This window comes from Giraffa tippelskirchi, chromosome 13 (assembly GCF_054371585.1).
Source record: "Giraffa tippelskirchi isolate mGirTip1 chromosome 13, T2T-mGirTip1v1.2.pri, whole genome shotgun sequence".
In the NCBI taxonomy this organism is placed as follows: domain Eukaryota; kingdom Metazoa; phylum Chordata; class Mammalia; order Artiodactyla; family Giraffidae; genus Giraffa; species Giraffa tippelskirchi.
This window is the reverse complement of record NC_137287.1, coordinates 75,439,467-75,463,243: the sequence shown is the minus strand read 5'-3', so window position 1 is coordinate 75,463,243 and position 23,777 is coordinate 75,439,467. Positions and strand designations below refer to the sequence as shown.

Below are 23,777 nucleotides of genomic sequence, written 5' to 3'. Positions count from 1 at the left end.
CTAAGGAGACTCTTGATGAAAGTGAAAGAGGAGAATGAAAAAGTTGGCTTAAAGCTCACCATTCAGAAAACTAAGATCATGGCATCTGAGCCCATCACTTCCTTGCAAATAGATGGGGAAACAGTGGAAACAGTGACAGACTTTATTTTGGGGGGCTCCAAAATCACTGCAGATGGTGACTGCAGCCTTGAAATTAAAAGACACTTGCTCCTTGGAAGAAAAGCTATGACCAACCTAGATAGCATATTTAAAAGCAGAGACATTACTTTGCCAACAAAGGTCCGTCTAGTCAAGGCTATGGTTTTTCCAGTAGTCATGTATGGTTGTGAGAGTTGGACAGTGAAGAAAGCTGAGCGCCAAAGAATTGATGCTTTTGAACTGTGGTGTTGGAGAAGACTCTTGAGAGTCCCCTGGACTGCAGGGAGAACCAACCAGTCAATCCTAAAGGAAATCAGTTCTGAATATTCATTAGAAGGACTGATGCTGAAGCTGAAACTCCAATACTTTGGCCACCTGATGCGAAGAAATGACTCATTGGAAAAGACCTTGATGCTGGGAAAGACTGAAGGCAGGAGGAGAAGGGGATGACAGAGGATGAGATGGTTGAATGGCATCACTGACTTGATGGACATGAGTTTGAGCAAGCTCTGGGAGTTGGTGATGGACAGGGAAGCCTAGTGTGCTACAGTCCATGGTATCACAAAGAATCAGACGCGACTGACCAACTGAACTGAACTGAAACAAATGTTCCAATAAAATCTTATTTTAAAAATGGCTCGGTGCTTCCACTGCAGGCGACACAGTTTGCGTCCTTGTTTGGGAACTAAGATCCCACATGCTGCCTGGTGTGGCTGGAAAAAAAAAAGACATTAGACTCTGAGTTGGCTACATTGAACTACCAAGTGGGTTCTGAGCATCCATGAAGCCACGACAAAAAGGAAAACACAAAGTACTACAAAACATCATCCATGAGATATGATCCAGATCACCCATGTCAATTCCTAGGGAGAAACAGAGCAACTGGTAGTGATGTGAATTTGAAGACAGTTATCACATAGAAGTTGAAGGAAATTCATCACTTGATTCTCATTTTAGTCACAGAAGGAGGACAATTGTGTAGATTTTGATGAGAAACTCTCCACTGAAGATAGCAGAAACAGCACCATAATTCAAGCAGCATAAGGACAATGCAGCAAATGAAGTCCAAAGTCAAGGATTAGAGAAAGAATGAACCTGTCAGTCCTGGCTGGTCCTTCTCAGGGTCCAGTGAGAGGTTGGGAGAGACAAGGAGAGTCTCATTGTCATTCTGCACAGAAAGCTTTTCTACAAACTGGTGAACCATCTGTTTTAAAACATTTTAGTAGGTATTTCATGTGAGTTTGTCACTCTTCAGTTCTGCAGTATATTTAATTTGTAATGTAAGAAATTAAAGGGTGTTGATTTATTAATTGACTTGTAGCATAGAATCCCATTAATGATGGATCCTGGCTGCAGATTTGACTTTATAGTAGAAATCATTCCAAGGTCCATGGAAAGAGACAGGGTTTTTTACAAAACCAAGTGTGTTTCTGTGCCTGTTGTGTGCATCTTTGCCAGTGGGATAGCTTTCATTACCATTCATGCCTTCTTGCTTTTGTCTTTACTCTTTTCAATAAACATCTTATTTTTGAAATGTAGTTTTTTAAGGCAAATGATCAGGGCTAATTTTCAGGGAAACATGCTTAAAACAAGACATTTGATGGCCCTGAACTGAGTGGTAATGATTATGCAGCAGGCAGAACTTTGAGTCTCTTGATAGACAGATTTCTTTCATCAAAAAAACAGCCAATATCATCAGCATCCAACCCAGACTTCATCCACTCTTTCTATTTGTAGCAAGAACAATTTGATGCCTAAATTTCTGGCTTGTATTAAAAGCTTACGAATCTGAGATCCACAAATTGAAGCCTACTACATCATTGTTAATATCTTTTTCTTCCCAAAGACTTCAAAGGAATGCTTCTCCCTTACCCCCTGTCATTTTTCTGGTACATAAAGAACTTCAGTTTCAAGGTAGGAGACTTCAATCCTAACCGTGCATTTCCTGCATTCCTACCTGCTATGTGCAGGAAGTCACAGACAATAAAGCTGAGATAACAAAGGCCTAGTTCGGGAAATGGATAGTCTAGGTAAGGGCTGTGACAAGGACACAAACAGCCAGAACTCAGGGGAGGTACAGATGACAGTGATGATGGATTATGGAGAAGTGGGGTTGTTGCTTGCATTCTAGACAAGATCCTATCTGATTGGGAGTGGGGAGAATCAGGAAAAGCTCTTTTTTTTTGTTAATGTTTGCTTATTTATTTATCTGCATCAGGTCTTAGTTGTAGCATGCAGGATCTTCATTGTGTCATATGGGATTTTTCACTGATGTGCATGGGCTCTAGTTGTGGCACAAAGGCTCAGTAGTTAAGGCACGTGGGCTTAGTTGCTCTTTAGCATGTGGGATCTTAGTTCCCTGACCAGGGATTGAACCTGCATCCCCTGCACTGGAGGGAGGATTCTTAAACACTGGACCACCAGGGAAATCTCAGGAAAAGCTGTTTAAAGATGGTGAGAATTTGGTATATAGAAACAGGGTGACAACTTGAGAAAATTTAACTTATCACACTCAACATACTCAAAATGGATATCTAATATTTGGAAAACATCTTTAGCTATACTACAGCTTTAACACCCAAATTTTAGGTGAGTAGCAGAAGAAATATTTCTTTGATAGAGTTATGCAAGCCAGGAAACGGAGTGTCCCTTCAGGTTGCTATCGGGAAGAGAAGATCTCATTCCTCTTCCAAGATCAACTCATAACTGTGCCTCCAGGAGAGTTTGGCTGGAGTCATTGTATCTGCACCTCCAACTGTCCGTTCATGAGAGGCACTGCCTTTGAGTCATCTTGGAATACTAGGTCAGTGTTAAAGTGTTTAAAAGTAAGGAAGACTGTTGCAATGTGTTCCTCGGTGTCCTTCTTCCTCCTCCCTCCTCTCTTCCCAATATAAAGTTGTGGTAGCTTTTAGGTATTTATTTTTCTTTTTTTAAAAAAATTAATTTGTTTATTTTAATTGGAGGCTAATTACTTTACAATATTGTAGTGGTTTTTGCCATACATTGACATGAATCAGCCATGGGTGTACATGTGTTCCCCATCCTGAAACCTCCTCCCACCTCCTTCCCTCTTCCATCCCTCAGGGTCATCCCAGTGCACCATCCCTGAGAGCCCTGTCTCATGCATCGAACCTCAACTGGCGATCTATTTCACATGTGGTAATATACATATTTCAATGCTATTCTCTCAAATCATCCCATCCTCGCCTTCTCCCACAGAGTCCAGAAGTCTGTTCTTTACATCTGTATCTCTTTTGCTGTCTCACATATAGGGTCATCGTTACCATCTTTCTAAATTCCATATATATATATAAAAACACTGGAATTTCTAAATTCCAGTGTTAATACACTGTATTGGTGTTTTTCTTTCTGGCTTACTTCAGCTTCATCCCCCTCATTAGAACTGATTCAAATGCATTCTTTTTAATAGCTGAGTAATATTCCATGGTGTATATGTACACAGCTTTCTTTTTTTTTTTTAAATAAATTTGTTAATTTTAGTTGGGGGCTAATTACTTTACAATATTGTAGTGGTTTTTGCCATACATTGACATGAATCAGCCATGGGTTTACATGTATTCCCCACCCTGAACCCCCCTCCCACCTCCCTCCCCATCCCATCCCTCTGGGTCATCCCATTGCCCCAGCCCTGAGCAATTGTCTCATGCATCGAACCTGGAATGGTGTTCTGTTTCACATATGATAATATACATGTTTCAACGCTATTCTCTCAGAACATCCCACCCTCACCTTCTCCCTCAGAGTCCATAAGACTGTTCTATGCATCTGTGTCTCTTATTCTGTCTTGCATATAGGGTTATCATTACCATCTTTCAAATTCCATATGTATGCATTGGTATACTGTATTGGTGTTTTTCTTTCTGGCTTCACTCTGTATAATGGGCTCCAGTTTCATCCATCTCAATAGAACTGATTCAAATGTATTCTTTTTAATGGCTGAGTAATATTCCATTGTGTATATGTACCACAGCTTCCTTATCCATTCGTCTGCTGATGGACATCTAGGTTGCTTCCATGTCCTGGCTATTGTAAACAGTACTGCGATGAACACTGGGGTGCACGTGTCTCTTTCAATTCTGGTTTCCCCAGTGTGTATGCCCAGCAGTGGGATTGCTGGGTCATATAGTAGTTCTATTTCCAGTTTTTTAAGGAATCTCCACACTGTTCTCCATAGTGGCTGTACTAATTTGCATTCCCACCAACAGTGTAAGACGGTTCCCTTTTCTCTGCACCCTCTCCAGCATTTATTGTTTGTAGACTTTTTGATAGCAGCCATTCTGACCGGTGTGAGATAATCTGGAGTTCAAGTAATGACCATGCTAGGAATGACCCTACTTCTACTGAATGTTCAAGGGAAGATGAACTCTCAGTCCAAGACAGTGTGACCTTTTATTTCCAATGTGTCATCCAATTAAGGCCATAGCTAATGGAAGCTTTACTGATTTCTTGAGAAATAGCTTGTAAAGAAAGCTTTAGCTCATAGAGCCAAAGTAATGGAAGGATGACAAAGAAGAGAGTATGGTGCATATAAAAATGATTTAAAACTTGGCTGGTCTTCATTTTACTAAGTCATTGACTGACAGCTCATTCATAACCTTAACACTCCAAAAAGAAGGCTTAGCATGAGAGGAATAGCTTCTGTACAAGATCGATCCATTGGAATAATAGGAAAAACCCAAAGGAAAACCTGAAATATTGAACTGTAAGATAAACAGATCTGGAACAAGTCCCCAGTTTGTGTTAAGATTCCTTATTTATTTGAAGAGGAGCTGAAATGATCAGATGGGGATCATGTGATGGGAAAAGGAAGGTTGAGCAGGGAGCCAGGAGACTGTTTTCTTCCATTCATTTCTTTTGCCACCCTTTGAATTTAAGTTTTTTCATTTGTAAAACAAATCATTTACTGCCACAAATCTCTCCTAGGGCTTTTGTTGAAATAAAATCAGATAAAAGATGCAGGAAATTCTTGGAGAAGGGCAAAGAATGAGCCAGTACTAATCATTACCATTTATATACAGAATGCTTCACATATATCAGACACAGTCTTTCAGTGTATTATCTTAGCCCCAGAACGATCTTGAAGCAGGTATGTAAATATATATACATCACTATTCTATCAATTGGACACTAAGGGTAAGAAATGCTAAGAATTTGCATATAATCATGGCAGTAAATGATAAAGCCACAGTTCTCTGATTCTATTGCTAACCAATTACATAAGCATTTAGAACTGGCAGGATCTAATGGGCTACTTTGTTCAATTCTACTATTTACAAAGTGCATCTGTTTTCTTACCTTTCTCTTTCATTCCAAATCATGTTTCTCCATTTCATACCAGTTCCTTTCCTCAGCACCACTGAACTTTATCTTGGTCTAAACACTCCCCCACTGATAATTCTTATAACTCAGATAGTTCTTAAACATCTTTCCTGTCTCGATTCAAACATACCACCGTAAGGGCGTGATACTACACTTACCTCTGTATTCCTAGCATTAGCACAAAGCTGATCACTTAGTAGGTGTGTAAATATACCATTCAATATTTATATTCAATGAAAGATTGAATGAAGGCAACAGATACAGAATAATAAACTGTTCAGGTCAATGCCGTGTGGCACAGCAGACATCCAGACATCCAAATCTACTGTTCTTCTTACTTTCCCACTGGGTAAGTTTATTTCCTGTCTGAAATAATGGATTTTGAAGCTGAATACTTTAATCATAACCCATTAGTTAAAACCTCAGTGATTCCCTAAATTAGTCATGCACTGTAAAAATAGAATGATATATTATTTTGGTTAAGAAAAAAAATCAGCTGATAGGAATGTGGAAAAAGCTAAAACAAGATTTGGGACCAATTAATGACATGAGAATGAGAAGCTAGAAGCAATATGCAGATATTAGAGAGAAGGCTCAAGGCTACTTTATATTAATTTTTGCAGCATATGGAATACTTTGTGTCAACCCAGTTTGAAGAATATAAAATTTTTCCTCCTACTTAACTAGGCAGTGTTCACTTTCTGCTTCTTTCTGACAGGGTGCAGCACTGTTAAAATAAACTGAAAGGTGGAAAAATGCAAGAATGAAAATTACTATATGAAGAGAGTTTTTAAAAAACTGTTTAGGTGAGCGTGTAGTGCAGATACAGGATAAACATATTAAGCAAGATAAGATATTTCTGTCCATTAAGAAATGGGATAATTTCAAAAAGTGATGTCACCATGCCATAGCACTGATGGCATGATGTATTATCCATGCTGGGCTTCCCTGGTGGCTCAGTGGTAAAGAACCTGCCTGCCAATGTAGGAGACGCAGGTTTGATCCCTGGGTTGGGAAGTTACCCTGAAGAAGGAAATGGCAATCCAGTCCAGTATTCTTGCCTGGGAAATCCCATGGACAGAGGAGCCTGGTGGGCTACAGTCCATGGGGTCACAAGAGGGTTGGCCATGACTTAGCGACTAAACAATAACAAAAACAATTATCCATGTCAGTGGGACAATCCATTTTCTTTTTTGTCTCTTTAGTATGAAGCAATCACTATGCCACCTAGTGTTTATTAAAATCATTGACAAGTGATATATACCAATTTCAAAAGAAATGTGTCACATTTATTGTAAGATTCATTTTTTCGACTTAGAGCCCATTTTCAAGTGGCTTGGTAAACTGGAAGGTTAATCTAACATGCTCACTGTAGAAAGATTGGTTCAGATAAAGTTGGAATGAAAAAAACTGACCATGTGTGTTTATTAAATTTTTCATGATGGAAGATTTCAAACACATAAAAGGTATAGAGAATTATACATGAAACCACAAGTTTCATTTGCTTGCAGTTTGAACAATTTGAACTCAGTTTGAACAGCTATCAACTCAAAGCCAATCATTGCCTGTTTACACTGTCCTCCCTCAGTAGATTATTTTGAGGCAAGTTCATTAAAAAAAAATTTATTGGGTACAGCTGATTTACAATGTTATGTTAGTTTCAGAGGCATGGCAAAGTGATTCAATTATACATATATTAATTCTTTTTCAGATTCTTTTCCTATATAAGTTATTACAAAATATTGAGTAGAGTTCCCTGTGCTATACAGTAGGTCCTTGTTGGTTATTTCATATATAGTAGTGTGAGTGTTAATCCCAAACTCCTAACTTATCCCTCCTCTCCATGTTTCCCCTTTGGTAACCATAAGTTTGTTTTTAAAGTTTATGTATCTGTTTCTGTTTTTTAAATAAGTTCATTTATATAATTTTTAAATTAAATTCCATGTATGGGAGATATCATATATTTGTCTTTCTCCATCTGACCTTCTTCACTTAGTATGATAATCTCTGAGTCCATACATGTTGCTGCAAATGGCATTATTTCATTCTTTTTTATGACCATCGTGTATATGTGCCACATCTTCTTTATTCATTCCTCTGATGATTGACATTTAGGTTGCTTCAGTGTTTGGGCTTTTGTAAATAGTGGTGCAGTGAACATTGGGGTGCATGTATCTTTTTGAATTATGGTTTTGCTTGGTTCTATTTTTAGTGTTTTAAGGAATCCCCATATTGTTTTCCATAGTAGTCATACCAACTCACATTCCCACCAGCAGTGTGGAAGGGTCTCTTTTTCTCCACACTCTCTCTAACATTTATTGTTCATAGGCTTCTGATCTGTTTGAGGTAATACCAAACAACCCAATCAAAAAATGGACAGAAGATCTAAATAGAGATTTCTCCAAAGAAGACATACAGATGGCCAAAAAGCACATGAAAAGATGCTCAGTGTCACTAGTTTTCAGAGAAATGCAAATCACGACTAAAATGAGTCAGTTCATTTTTTACTGAGCAAATCTTATGATATTCTTGATATTCTTTGATCCAAAAATATGTTAGTATGCATCCCTGAAACATAAGGGGCCTTTTAAAATACAACCAGAACATCATTATTAAGCCTAAAATTATTAACAATAATTTTTTCATACTATCAACTATTCAGTGAGTGTTCAGATTTGTCTGAGTCATAATTTTTGTGCAATGGGTTTGTATGAGTTAAGAGCCAAATAAGGTCCATACATTGCAACTTGTTGATATATTTTTAGTTTTTTTTTTTTAACCCAGATGTTCTTCTTCATTATAATTGATTCTTTTGAATCAATTGATTCTTCTTTCATTGTAATTGATTTCTTAAGGAAACTAGGGTACTTGTCTGTTAAACTTCACATATTTTGAAAATTTCTAATTGCATCCCAGTAGTATATGGTTTCACATCTTTCTTTTTCTTTTTCCTGTTAACTGTTTATTGAGATTTAGAGGTTTGATCATTCAGGTTTAAGGTTTTGATGGTAATAGTTCTTAAGTGGCTTTGTGTGCTTCCATCAGAAGGCAGCTTACCTGGTTGGTTTTCTGTGATGTCAATAATCATTTCCTAGATCAATGATCAATAACTAATGATCATTGCCTAGATCTAGATTCATTATCTCATTAAGGTTTGCAAATATGTTGATATTCTATCACTCTCTCATTTCTTATCTAAAATATTGTCAAATTTCCCCTCTTCAATGATTGTCTTTAGGCATATTCAAGTGCATAGGCAAGATAACTACTTGACTTCATAATTTAACCTCATCAGTTTTCAAAATGATTAATTGATTCTTTCCAAATGTGACTGTCTTCCAAATATGACCAGTGAGATTTTTTTTTTGTTTCATTACTAACTAATGAATTTAAACATATTTGATGTCTTTCAATTCATTGCAGTCACCTGTTCTTTCATGCTAAAATTGTTCCATCGTTGGCCAGTTAAAGACTCTTCAACTCATTTGACTTGATGTTTTAGGCTCATTTTTGCATTACAAGGTATTTTAGGCTCATCTTGTACATTTCTTGCCTGAGACCTGGAATCAGCCATTTACCCAAGAAACCCTGATTTCTTTTAGTACAAAATAGTGTTTATCGGCTATAACCTGGACTCTAGGAATGCTCTTTGCTAACGTATTGTTATTAAACTCTTTTAATGGATAGAACTATGACATATATATGCATATGTATATATTTTAAAATTATATTGATAGTATACGTTAAGTGCATTTTCAATCAAAAATTTAGATTATATAGTTTTAACTTGATTCCTTGATTTTATCTTTTTTCCTCAGGCTGAAAATCTTAACAATGTTTATAGAATTACTTATTAGATTTCTCCTATAGAATACATGATAGATAGAGAATATCAGTACCAGTATTATTACTAAAAATAATTTAAAATTTATTTTGCTTGTTTATAGGGTATATACCACAAGAGATATATCACCAGATTACCATAGTTCAAAGTCACTTGAAATACTTCTTTCTATGCTTTTACTGTCTCCTGGATGAATAGGTAGGTCTCATTTTATTTTGCTTTGATTTACAGGGATTGCTTTTTAAAGAAAGTTTGAATTGTAAGTATTAAGTAAAGTTGTGTTGTATCATGTAACAGTTATAATCTACACTTCCTTATGCTGTCACTTAGTTTTACATATAATCATATATTCAATTCTCACAGTCAATAATTATGCCAATTCTTCGGATATTTGGTCATCTGAGTCATTTTCTAATGGATCCTTCAGGAAGCGCATGTGAGCACCACACTCCTGAGTGCTTGCATGTTCATAATAGTTTGTATATGACTTTAGACTTGAATGTTTTACTGCGTATAAAATCCTTGGTCACCTTTTCATAGCTTTTGTAATATAAATGTTACTTTATTGTCCTGTGGCATAAAATGTTGCTATTGAGAAGTCTAATGTCACTTTATTTTCTTTCACTAATGAGGGCTTGGTCATTTTGCTTTGATATTCAAAGGTCTTTTTTTCCTTTTAAGTTTGATAGATTTACTAAATTATGTCTTGTTTTGGCCACTGTAGGTTGATTTTCCAGGGTCCTCATGTGCACTTTAAATACATAGGTTCAGATCTTTATAACAGGAGCATTTTCCAGAATAAGCTATTGCTTTCTCTCCTTTTATCTTTTTCTTTATTTCATTTCTATTTTTAAATTTGCTTCCTGTTCTTTGTTATGATATTATTTATCCTTGTGTTCTTCTTACTTTTGTTCATTTCTGAAATTATTTTTTTTCTGTTACTTCTAATTCTTAACTTCTCTCAGAACATTTTCCAAACTTTTCTTTTGTCCAATCATGTCATTTTCTAATCCTGATTTATGGCATTCTTCCATAGCTTCTATAATTATCTCAAATTCTCTTAGCTCAATTTGGAAGTATTAGGTTAAGGTATTTATTATTTTATGGTCATGTCTTTATGATATGATTTCATTGTCTATAGCAGGGATCCCCAACCTCCAAGATCTAGTGCCAGATGATCTGAGGTGGAACTCAGAAATAAAGTCCACAGTAAATGTAATGTGCTTGAATCATCCCCAAGCCATTGCCCTCCACTGTCTGTGGAAAAACTGTCTTCCATGAAATAGGTCCCTGGTGCCAAAAAGGTTGGGTACTGCTGGTATAGGAATAGTTCTCTGTCCATTATTAACTTTCTTCTTAAAATAATATTATATGGATTCAACCACAATCACTGCTGTGATCATGGTGTTTTGTACTCTTCCAGGGGAGGATGTCTGGAATATCTTTCCTAGATTGAATGCTCCAGGGCTCCATTTTCCCTTGTTGTTATGGCATGTACAGCTCTTTCTGAGATATGTTGTCTCCACCCCGACCACCCCCACCCTCTCTACATTAGTCTGGCTCTTCTTTTCCTTTTGCCTTTGGTGTCCCTGATGTGTTCCGTTTCCATGCAATACCCAGCGGTTTCTCTTCTGTCTGGGGATTTATCCTGTAGTCTCTGCTTTATGAAAGTTATGTGGAGTATTTTAGTGCAGAATTATCCATACTCATCATATATTCATTGTGAATGTTAGCTTTTAGAATTACAAAGCTTTCATCATCTTTTAATTTTACTTTTTCTAGATTTGCCTGTTCATAGTAGCTTTATTATTTTTAAATTAATTTTTATTGGAGTATATAGCTACTTTACAATGCTGTTAGTTTCTGCTGTACATCAAAGAGAATCACCTTTATGTATACATATATCCCCTCTGTTTTGGATTTCCTTTCTTTACCTTTTAAATGCATTGTGATCTGCGCTATCTGAGAGTTGGCAGGATGTGTGGAGCCTACAAAGCCCCTTCCCAGTTTTGGCTGCTCTTGTCTGATGGACCTGCAGAGCTTTCCATGCTAAGAGGAGACTCTTCCTTTTGGGAGTGAGTACCCAATGGTGATCCACTTTCTGAGATGTTGATTGGAGACCCCTTGTGTTTCTTCTTCCTACTGTAGTTGTCATTACATGTCTTGTTGCTGCTAGTGTCCTAGCCACTCCTGCTTATGGCTGTAGATATTTTCTGTAGGGTTTTTGTCATTGTTGTTGTTGCTGACTCAGTTGTTGTATTTTTGTTGGGGGTGATCTGGGGAAATGGAGAAACTGTGTGATTGCCACCACTTTTAGCCTTCTGTCTCTGGGTGATTTGGGAGCAAATGTGCTGCCGTGGATATTTTAAAACATGTGAAACCCGAGATGAGATTTTACTTGTTTTTCTTTATAACAGCTTTGTTCCTCCCCAACCCACCGCCCCAAACATATAAGATAATAGACACAATCCTGTTTGAAAATACAATGAAAATCATTGAATGGGATTTGGAAAATATCAAGGATCTCAGGAGAAAATGCTGTTTTGTCTATGCTTGTCATATTATGGAATAAATCATTCCAAGCCCCTTCAAAATACAGAGAATTATGACCTTTTTTCCTAAGATAAGCCTCTCAGAAATTCATGCTTGCCGAATGTATGAATAATAAGCCAAGAAACACAAACTAGAGGAATTAAAAGGAAATGAACTTCCACATTTTTAAAATCTGCCTATTGTTATTCTGTTGCTGTGTAGTGTGGGACTTGCCAAAAATCTTATATCGTTTATTTTTATTCAAAGTGATTAATGACAACTAATTTCTTATGATAGTATAACAATCAATTTATGTAATTGCTTTCTTTTTTATTGAACTTTTTTTGTCTGAAAAAGATCTGATTCATTTCAGGGAATAAATAAGTACAATATGCAACACACAGAATCATGTCAACCCAAATCTCTGTTGTGTATACAGCTAGTGCCAAAGTCTCTTTGACTTGTCAAAGCTTCCATAATTTCTAAACTTGAAGACTCCTTCAGGTGTTTTTTTTTTTCAATTAAAATTCTATTTCCACTAAAATACATGGGCAAATGGTTCCCCCAACATGCACTGCTTAGCCTGTAGGGAAAGGGAAGTTGCTCAGTCGTGTCCGACTCTTAGCGACCCCATGGGCTGCAGCCTACCTGGCTCCCCCATCCATGGGATTTTCCAGGCAAGAGTACTGGAGTGGGTTGCCATTGCCTTCTCCATAGCAATGTACTATGAACAATGTACTTCTCCATTAGCCTGTACTCTTTCCTAAAAACAAAACAAAACAAAAAACTACTGATTTCTTTTCACATATCAATCATATATTTATTTATTTATTTGGCTTCACTAGTCTTAGCTGTGGCATGCGAGATCTAGTTTCCTGACCACAGTTTAAACCTGGGCCCCCTGCATTAGGAGCATGGATTCTTACCCACTAGACCACCAGGGAAGTCCCTCATTCTTATATTTATTAATGGCTTAGTCCCTGAAAGGCAGTATACCAGATACATTTCAGCTATTTTTATCCATTTCCTTTGGTCACAACTATGCAATATAAGTATTACTATCTCCATTTTATAGATGAGACACTTGAGGTTCAAAGACTTGTGGTATTTTGTTCAAGAACTAATAATTAGTAAGTTGATGAAAAAAATTGAATTCCGTTCTAACTTCCAAATCTGGCCACTTGATATTGGACTGAGTTGCCTCATTTAATTTAGTCTTTCTTTACTTTCTTCCCCTCTCGCTTCCTCCTCTCCTCTCTTTCTCTGCCTCCTTCCCACCCTCCCTCCCTCGGTGTTTCCCTTCCTCTCTCCCATCCTCCCTTCCTTCCTTCCTCCCACAGATATTTACTCTAAGTCTGGCACTGCTTTAGGTGATGGGAAAACAGTGAGAAATACACCATTTCTGCCCTCAGGAATCTTTCATTTGAGGTTGGATTGTGTTTAGAGATAAACAAATAAATAAATTTGTGTATGTATGTGTGTTCAATATATCAGATGATGATCAGTACTAACTCCCTACGACTCCCCTCCCCACCATCAAAAAAGACAGAAGGATATGAGACTAGAGAGTGCTTTGCAGTAGAAGGCTGCTACTTTGAATAAAGTATACCTAACTCAATGAAGCAAAAGACACATACATTTGTTGGGGTGGCTGAAAAGCTCGTTTGGGTTTTTCAAAAGCAATTTAAAATTCTTTCCACAAGTTTCTCTTCCAGACGAATCTTTACAAAAGTGAAAAGTAATTTGTCATTTGCATCATTCTTTTCTCTGTAAGTTCTAAGTGCTTGTAATTAACATGTAGCAATAATATATTATCTTCTGTCCAATGCTCCCTAAACATTGCCTTGGCAACCTGTTGATGAGACAAAATTGAATGATTGCCATGGTTAGGGGCAACAGCATCTCAACAGAGTTTTTACTGGATCTCAAGGGAGAAAGGCAAGTCAGAATTTATTAAGAGTTTGCAGCTTTGTTTAAGGTAGGGGCTTGATGAGGGCTGTGACGTAACAGTTTGGATTGGTGGAAGCAGCAAAGCAAGAAATTTGAGGCAAGGAATTTAAAGAGTCTCAGGGAAGCATAGATAAATGGTGATGCTTCATAGAGAAACCTTGCTGGATCTTTCCAGAGTTTCCTGTAATGATCAATCAAGTCATATGCAAGCAAGAGTGTCCTGGAATAGTAAAATTATGCTAATACAGTTATGAAGACCAGTGGGTGAAAGAAAGTGAAAGTGAAGTTGCTCAGTCGTGTCCTACTCTGCGACCCCACGAGCTGTATGTAGCCTACTAAGCTCCTCTGTCCATGGGATTTTCCAGGGAAGAGAACTGGAGTGGATTGCCATTTCCTTCTCCAGGGGATCTTCCCAGCCCAGGGATCAAACCCGGGTCTTCCGCACTGCAGACAGATGTTTTACCATTTGAATCACCAGGGAAGCCAACAGACCAGTGGGTAGTGAAGTCATATTAATGCAGATCCTTTGATTGTATACATTAAATAAATAAAATCCAGGTTAAAAATCTTTATGTGATTCTCACACATCATAATATGGATACCTTTTTTAATTTTTGAGAAGATGGATTTGAAAATTACATGAACTGTCCTGATTAGAAATGATGGTCTGTTTCATAGAGAACAGACTTATGGACATGCTACTACTATTACTAAGTCGCTTCAGTCATGTCCGACTCTGTGCGACCCCATAGACGGCAGCCCACTAGGCTCCCCCATCCCTGGGATTCTCCAGGCAAGAATACTGGAGTGGGTTGCCATTTCCTTCTCCAATACGTGAAAGTGAAGTTGCTCAGTCGTGTCCGACTCTTAGTGACCCCATGGACTGCAGCCTACCAGGCTTCGCTGTCCATGGGATTTTCCAGGCAAGAGTACTGGAGTGGGGTGCCATTGCCTTCTCCATTATGGACATGGGGAGAGGGGAAGAGAGGGTGAGATGTATGGAGAGAGTAACATGGAAACTTACGTTACCATATGTAAAATAGACAGACAGTGGGAGTTTGCTGTATGTCTCAGGGAACTCAAACAGGGTCTCTGTATCAACCTAGAGTGGTGGGATGGGGAGGAAGATGGGACGGAGGTTCAAGAGGGAGGGGACATATGTATAGCTATGACTGATTCATGTTGATGTTTGACAGAAAACAACAAAATTCTGTAAAGCAATTATCTTTCAATTAAAAAATTAATTAAAAAAAAAGAAATGATGGTCTGTTTCAAATTTGTTTCCTTTATATTCTGTTTTGAAATTTCAGTGGCATTTTAAAAATATTTATTTCTTTGGCTACACTGGGTCTTAGTTGTGGCACCCAGGATCTTTAGTCTTTGTGGTGGCATGTGAACTCTTTCAGTTGCAACATGTGGGATCTAGTTCCTTGACCAGGGATCAAACCTGAGCCCCCTCCATTGGGAGCCTGGAGTCTTAGCCACTAGAACATTAAGGAAGTCCCTTCAGCAGTGTTTTGGCATCCATTCTTTTCCTCATCTGGCCCCACCATCTGAAATAAGACATGAAATTTTGTTTCTGACCCATCTTAAATGGGTCAGATAGATTACATGAAACTATGTTGTTCAACTTGCCAACATTGGCTCTGGTTCATGTAAGGGAGATTCTAGGCCAAACTGTATTTTCCTTCGCAACATTGTCATTTGGTTCTTGATCCCCACGTCTTTGCTTCTCATCACCCCTTTTTAAAAGTGCCCCCAATTTTACACACTGCTTCCTATAGATGTGGTCCCTTTATGGCATCAGTGGTGGTTAGAATGGGGGTGAGGAGGAGGAATGGAAAAGAATTGGTTGGCAAGTTCCCCGAAATATTTTTAAGATGCTTTGGCCAATTTGGAGAAGCATAATTGGTCATAATTCATGTGTCATAGACTGGCTCATTCATCCTCTTTGATGCATTTCAGCTACAGCAAAGTTGTCACGACAAGGAAGTTATAAATCTTTCTACATGTTAACATTCACATTTAATTAATACTAATGGGCAAAGCTGTCTTTAGGGGCAGATGATATGATAAGGAATGAAGTCTGAGAAGCAGATAATAAATGTAGGGTGTGAAAGTATTGTTTCAGAATCAATCCAGGTTTACTGCCAACAGTATTACCCTGTGTTCAGAATGGCCCTGCCATGGTTTGGATTTGGGGTTTTCTAATGTTTATTTTAAAAAACCAGACATCTCTACCTTTCCTTTAGAAAAGGTAGGAGAACAAACTCAGACCCACCAAGTTGCTCAGGCAAGATTTTGAAACTTTTACTCTCATTCCTGACATCCATCAGTGTGATTTTAGCCCTAGTTTCTTTTGGGCATTGAGCTAAGGTGACGCCCAGAGGCTGTGATTTCTAAATGGTCCTTGAGTTCAAACTCATGTTGCCTCAGTAGCACTGAGCTATGCAGGCATTAATTCATCCAGCATTTTTACATGTAAAGAGGCAGCCTGAATGATGACCTCCATAAAATCCACAAGACAAGTCCCTTTTGAGCTAATGAATAATCCCTGAAGATTTGAACAAAAACAGAGCACACCCAGGATCATGTCATTTCAGTTGTGTTTAATGTGCAATACTATACACTGATGGGTGATGGAAAAGAAAGCTTTACTGGACTTCTCTCTTTGGCTGAATTCTGTTCAGCATCAGAACAAGTCCAAGTAAGGCCTGATTAGCTGAGGTGACTCTCTAGTGAATTTTAAAATGTTGATCTACTCTAGGTCACATCTTTCCCCAGAAACAGTCTCACTGATGATTTGAGTAACTTGAAGCTACCTGTAGGGTATGAATAGACTGTCCCAGCCAGGACACATTTGGTTTAACTTATCTTCCTTTCCAGGATCTACTTAGAGTCTCTTCCCTTCCTTCTAGGTCTAATGGTTTACTCAGGTCTCCTGCATTGCAGGTGGGTTCTTCACCAGCTGAGCCACAAGCAAAGCTGTTAATATGCTACTATCTCCCTAAATTATTGTGCTCATTTCACATTCTAGTAAGGTAATGCTCAAAATCCTTCAAACTATGCTTCAGCAGTATATGAACTGAGAATTTTAGATGTACAAGCTGGGTTTCAAAGAGTTAGAGGAACCAGAGATCAAATTGCCAACATTCATTGGATCATGGAGAAAGCAAGGGAGTTCCAGAAAAGCATCTAACTCTGCTTCATTGACTATGCTAAAACTTTTGACTGTGTAGATCACAACAAACTGTGGAAAATTCTTAAAGAGATGGGAATACCAGACCACCTTACCTGTCTCCTGAGAAAGCTGTATATGGGTCAAAAGTAACAGTTAGAACCAGACATGGAACAATGAACTGGTTCAGAATTGGGAAAGGAGTATAACAAGGCTGTATATTGTCATCCTGCTTATTTAACTTCTATGTAGAGTACACCATGTGAAATCCTAGGATGAAGAATCAAAAACTGGAATCAAGATTTCAGAGAGAAATATCAAAAAGCTCAGATATGCAAATGATACCACGCTAATGGCAGAAAGTGAAGAGGAACTAAAGAGCCTCTTAATGAAAGTGAAAGAGGAGAGTGAAAAGCTGACTTGAAACTCAACATAAAAAAAACTAAGATCATGGTATCTGGTCCCATCACTTCATAGCCAATAGAAGGGGAAAAAGGGAAAACAGTGAGAGATTTTATTTTCTTGGGCTCCAAAATCACTGCAGACAGTGACTGCAGCCATGAAATTAAAAGACACGTGCTCCTTGGAAGACAAGGTATGACAAACTTAGACAGCATATTAAAAAACAGAGACATTACTTTGCCAATAAAGGTCCATATAGTCAAAGCTATGGTTTTTCCAGTAGTCATGTATGGATGTGAGAATTGGATCATAAAGAAGGCTGAGAGCCAAAGAATTGTTGCTTTCCAATTATGGTGCTGGAGAAGTCTGTTGAGAATCCCTTGGACTGCAAGGAGATCAAACCAGTCAATCCTAAAGGAAATAAGTCCTGAATATTCATTGGAAGGACTGTTGATGAAGCTGAAGCTCCAATACTTTGGCCACCTGATGTGAAATGCTGACCGATTGGAAAAGACCCTGATGCTGGAAGAGATTGAAGGAAAAAGGAAAAAGAGGCTGCAGAGGATGAGATGGTTAGATAGTATCACCAACTCAATGGACTTGAATTCGAGCAAAGTGTGGGAGATAGTGGAGGACAGAGAAGCCTGGCATGCTACAGTCCACGGGGTTGCAAAGAGTTGGACACAACTTAACAACTAAACAACAACAACAATCTCTTTAAGGCCATTAAAAAATTCTGGTGTCTGATTTTGGCTTCCCATTAAGATGGTGAGCTAGGATGGGCTGCTAGTTTTCTCTCTTCAAATCAACTATAGGGAAACTAGAAGTGAGAAGAAAGCATGGATTTGGGAACTAACAACAATAGCATGAAATTTCTGGTAAGAGTGAATGGTGTGGTGACTGCTGTGTGCGGATGGGGTCAAGGTGGAGGGTAGATTGGAGGTACTAGGGTTAGTCTGAGGAGGACACTTCAGGGGCAGTAAGAGTACAAACTGGAGAAGAGCCTTTATGTTTTATTATTGCTTCTTCCTTATGTGGCTTTGAGTCAATAGTTGATGGATCCTTCACCACAGAAATCAACTATTAGTACCCTGGTCTCTGGTGCCAGGGCCTTTGGAGTAATGTGAGGGCAGAGTGAACTGCTTACAGAAGTGAGGAACTTATCAAAATAGACAAGGAGTGCCAGACACAGTGTGGCACTGTCTTCGCTTCTGTGCTAGTCAATTACAACTGATGGAGATGAATTACTAACAATGCCTATTTTTTTGACAAAAAGTTTATTTAGTAGTTATATAGAAAATAATAACTGTATGTGTTGCTCAAACATGAACCCTATTGTACACATGATTACCTAAAAGAAATAGAAGTTTTAACAAAGGTAATCTAAAGATCATACAATTTCCAAAATGTTTTAGCAATAACTACTGATCCTATAAAAATACAAAGTAAAAGCTCATTGTTAAAATATCAGATGTTAATTGGCGTTTTCATTTTACTTGCCATTGTTGTCATCATTTCAATTTAATGAAGGTATTCTGGTAAGGCTAAACTGAGTAATGTTATACTATATTGAAATTTATCAGTTGGGGAAAATTAGAGGGATTTTTTTTCCAATTTCTAAAAAAAAAAATGCCTATTTTTTTACAATGCCTACTTTTAAAAGGTGTTTAAAGATGAATCCCTGACCAGCACAGGTGCCTCATTAAGTGCCAAGTGTGATGTATATCATAAAAAACAAACCAAAGAAAAAAAAAACCCCTCACACCTAGATGCTAGAGTAAACTTGAAGAACACCAAAGACAGAGTGAATGATGACAGTTTCTAGAGATAAACAGAAGATTTCCTGCAAGGAATCAACAAGCAAATACTGAAATAGTAATCCCAGATACAAGAAAACAATGGCTTAATATTTAAAAATATTGGAGAGAAATGAACTTTGAGCCAAGAAGTTTATATTTAGTTATGTTGGCATATAAACATGAGGGTATAAATAAAAAATTAAGTGCTTCTTTCAAGGATATTGTTTGGCACAGCAGTTCAGGACTAATAGGACAATTTCATGCTTGCTGGGGGCCCAGGCTCATTCCATCATATTGGTGGGACATCCATCTAAGGTTCTGGCCTCAATAGTGTAATCCATCATGGCTACTCCAGCCATCACCATTATGGCCATATTTCAGCCATCAAAAATGAGATAGAGAAAGCTGTGCCACTTCCTTTTTCAAAAAGTTACAACTAGAACTTCCCTGTTGGTCCAGTGGTTAAGAATATGCCTGCTGATGCAGGGGACACAGGTTCGATCCTTGGTCTGGGAAGATTCCACATGCAGCAGGGCAACTAAGCCCATGCTCCACAACTACTGAGTCCTTGGGCTCTTGAGCCCATGCCTCACAAGAAAACAAGCCACTTCAGTGAGAAGCCTGCACACCATAGTTAGAGAAAGCACACACAACTAGAGAAAGCAAGACACAGTGCAACCAGAAGAAAACAAGTTACAACTAAAAGATGAACACATCACTTCCTCTCATATTCCATTGACTAGAACTTAGTCACAAAGTCATGTCTAGTTCCCACAGAGGCTGGGGAAGGCAGTCTTAATTCTGGCTGTATGTGAGTCCAGCCAAAAATTCAGAGGTTCTGCAATAAAATAGAAAAGGGGGGAAATGGAGAATTTTTTTAACCACCATTATGTATACCAAACCAACAATATTCTCTTTAAGGTAGGGAAAAGACAAGAATGTCAACTAGTACCACTACTGTTTAACATAATTCTAGTGAATGCTGTAAAGAAAGAAAAAGAAGTGATTAAGAAAGAGATGAAACTTTCATTTTTATAGATGATATAATCTACCTAGGGAAAAAAACAACAGAATCAATCTATAAGCTACTAGAGCAATTAAGGGAATTTAGGATTGTTGTTGGATATGTCAGTTTACAAAAATTGACTTCTAAATGCTTGTATTAACCGTCTAGAAAAATACAATAAAATAAGATGTGATTCTTAATTCCAATAAAATTTAAAGATATTTAGGTTTTAACAAAGAGTGTGTGACTGTGTTCAGTCACTTCAGTCATGTCTGATTCTTTGCGATCCTGTAGATTGTAGCCCAACAAGTTCCTCTGTCCAGGAGCTTCTCCACGCAACAATCCTGGAGTGGTTGCCATGCCCTCCTCCAGGGGATCTTCCCAACCCAGGGATTAAACTCGTGTCTCCTGTTTCTCCTGCACTGCCGTGGATTCTTTACCACTGAGCCCCCGGGAAATCCCTAGCAAAGAATACACAAAACTTTTCTTGAGAAAAATTTAAACTGAATAAAAGACAAAGAAATACATCCAAATAAACAATCCAGTGTCTCTGGGGGATATTAATGTTGTAAAGGAGTCCTCCCAAATTAATTCTATAATTCTTCTCAAATTTATATATTCAAGGAATCTCAACCAAGGTTCTTGGTTGAACTAATTATAAAGTTTATGTGAAAGATCAAAGGTCTATGAAGGCTTAATCTGTCTTTAGAAAAGACAATTTAGAGAGGGTTTTTGTCTGACTAGATATTGATATATTGTGAAACCACAGCAATTTTTTAAAATTCAAAATTTTTAAAGGTGATAAAAGCAAGCAAGTAGATTATTGGAATAGCATAGATAATTCAGTGACAGTATATGATAAAGATTCTAAAAATAAGTGAAAGACTGCATCTTAGATGATAGTGGGAAAGCAGACTCTCCATATAAAGAAAAATGAAAATAATACCTATCTAAGACCACATGCAATGGTGGACTCCAGATGGATTAAAGACCTCAATGTGAAAAGTATGTATTAAAATTTAATAGAAGATAATGTAGGAGAATATCTTCTTTTTTAAAAAAGTTTATTTTATTGAATAAAAGCTGGACAGTAGGGTATCTGCCTTTAGCTCCTTTTCCTGAGTTAAAAACAAAGCAAAATTTTATTTTGTATTATATTGGAGTATAGTCTGTTAACAATGTTGTGATAGTTTTAGGTGAACAGCAAGGGACTCAGCCATACTTATACATGTATCCATTCTCCCCTTTGTATAGTTGAGTTACAATGTTGTGTTAATTTCTGCTGTACAGGAAAGTGATTAAATTTGATTCATTGGAAAAGATCCTGATACTGGTAAAAACTGAAGGCAGGAGGAGAAGGGGACGAAAGAGAATGAGATGGTTGGATGGCGTCACCGACTTGATGAGTTTGGGCAAGCTCTGGGAGTTGGTGACGGACAAAGAAGCCTGGTGTGCTGCAGTCCCTGCGGTCACAAAGAGTCAGACACAACTCAGTGACTGAACTGAACTGATATGTTCTTTATTATATTCTTTTCCATTATGATTTATCCTAGGATATTGAATATAGTTCCCTGTGCTACACTGTAGGAACTTGTTGTTTATTTATTCTATATATAATAGTCTGCATCTACTAATCCCAACTTCCCAGTCCATCCCTACCCTACTGTACCCTCCTCCCCATTAGCAACCACAAGTCTGTTCTCTATGTCTGTGAGTCTGTTTCTGTTTCATAGATAGGTTCACTTGTGCCATATTTTAGATTCCACATATAAATGACATCATATGGTATTTGTCTTTCTCTTTGACTAACTTCACTTAGTATGATAATCTCTAGGTTTATCTATGTTCCTGCAAATGGCATTATTTCATTCATTTTTATGACTAATAGTCCAGTGTATATATGTACCATGTCTTCTTTATCCATTCATCTGCCAATGGATGTTTGGGTTGTTTCCATGTGTTAGCTACTGTGAATAGTGCTGCTATGAACATAGGGGCACACATGTCTTTTTGAATTATAGTTTTGTCCAGATATATGCCCAAGAGTAGGATTGCTGGTCATATGATATTTCTATTTTTAGTTTTTTAAGGAACCTCCATACTGTTCCCTGGGCTTCCCAGGTGGCACTAGTGGTAAAGAACCCACCTGCCAATGCAGAAGACATAAGAGACGTGGGTTCGATTTCTGGGTCGGGAAGATTCCCTGGAGGAGGGCTTGGCAGCCCATTCTGGTATTCTTGCCTGGAGAATCACATGGACAGAAGAGCCTGGTGGGCTACAGTCCCTAGGGTCACAAAGAGTCAACAGACATGACTGAAGCGATTTAAAACAGCACATACTGATCTCCACAGTGACTGCACCAACCTCTGTTCCCACCAAGAGTGTAGAAGAATTTTCCTGTAGGAGAATATCTTCTTACAATGGGAATCAAAAGAACTTCTTACACCTTCACAAGTAAATACCATAAAGCAAAACTAAGGATTTCCATTCAATGAAAGATGCTGTAGACAAAGTTACAAGTGACAGATTTGGAGAAATTATGTAACAGTGCCTAAGGATGAAAACCTAGAATATGTAAGGAACTGGAAAGGAAAGTGGAAAGTGAAGTCAGTCATGTCTGACTCTGCGACCCTATGGACTGTAGCCACCTAGGCTCCTGCATCCATGAGATTTTCCAGGCAAAAATACTGGCATGAGTTGCCATTTCCTTCTCCAGGGGATCTTCCTGATCCAGGGATTGAACTTGGGTCTCCCGCATTGCAGGCAGACTCTTTACCGTCTGAGCCACCAGGGAATCAAGGAACTGGGGATGTCTGTAAGTGAATCAGAAAAAGCTAGGAATCCCAGCATGAAACGTGAGTCAGGAATATGAATTGTCAGTTGGGCTACCCTGGTGAGTCAGTGGTGAAGAATCCACCTGCCAGTGCAGGAGACACGGTTTCAGTCCTTCATCTAGAAAGATCCCACATGCTTCAGAGCAGCTAAGTCCATGCACCACAACTGTTGACCCTGTGCTCTAGAGCCCAGGAGCTTCAAATCCTGAGCCCAAGTGCCCTAGAGCCTGTGCTCTGCAACAAGAGAAGCCACTACAATGAGAAGGCTTCGTACCACAACTAGAGAGTAGCCCATGCTCACTGCAACTGGAGAAAGCCCTTGCACCAACAAAGACCCAGCACAGCCAAAAATAAATAAATAAAATAAAATAATTATGAACTCTTGGTTTACAAAAGGGAAACCTCCAAACTTAGGAAACACAGTAGAGTTACCCAAATGCTTTATTCATAATAAATGCAAATTAACATTACAATGAAATATCTCTTCACACACATTAGCTTGGTAGAATGACAGGGAAGTGGAGTTATAAGCATCCTCATGCATGGCTGATAGGAATATAGATTGGTGTAGATATTCTTGAGAGTATTTAGGCAGAAAATGATCAAATAAAATATACATATATCCTAAAATCCAGGAATTCTCTTCCTTGGCATTTCTCAAAGGAATTCACACACAGGCCCACAATAGAACACGTACATAGTTGTTCATCATAGCACTGTTTGTGGGGGTTGGAGAAAATCTGGGTGTCTGTTA

At 38.1% G+C, this 23,777-nt stretch overlaps 1 protein-coding gene across 35 annotated transcripts in view; it reads left to right on the top strand.

Annotated features, from left to right (window-relative positions):
• ST8SIA6 (ST8 alpha-N-acetyl-neuraminide alpha-2,8-sialyltransferase 6) overlaps positions 1 to 23,777 on the top strand; it is a 269,895-nt gene that overhangs the window by 65,319 nt on the left and 180,799 nt on the right. For 30 of the 35 annotated variants that reach the window (XM_081553652.1, XM_081553650.1, XM_081553655.1 and 27 more), the window contains exon 2: positions 9,426 to 9,520. The exons of the other annotated variants lie outside the window; for them this stretch is intronic. In XM_081553652.1, coding sequence (XP_081409778.1) covers positions 9,513 to 9,520 — 8 coding nt within the window. In that variant the 5' untranslated portion in view covers positions 9,426 to 9,512. The remainder of the gene's footprint in view (positions 1 to 9,425; positions 9,521 to 23,777) is intronic. 35 annotated transcript variants of the gene reach the window in all.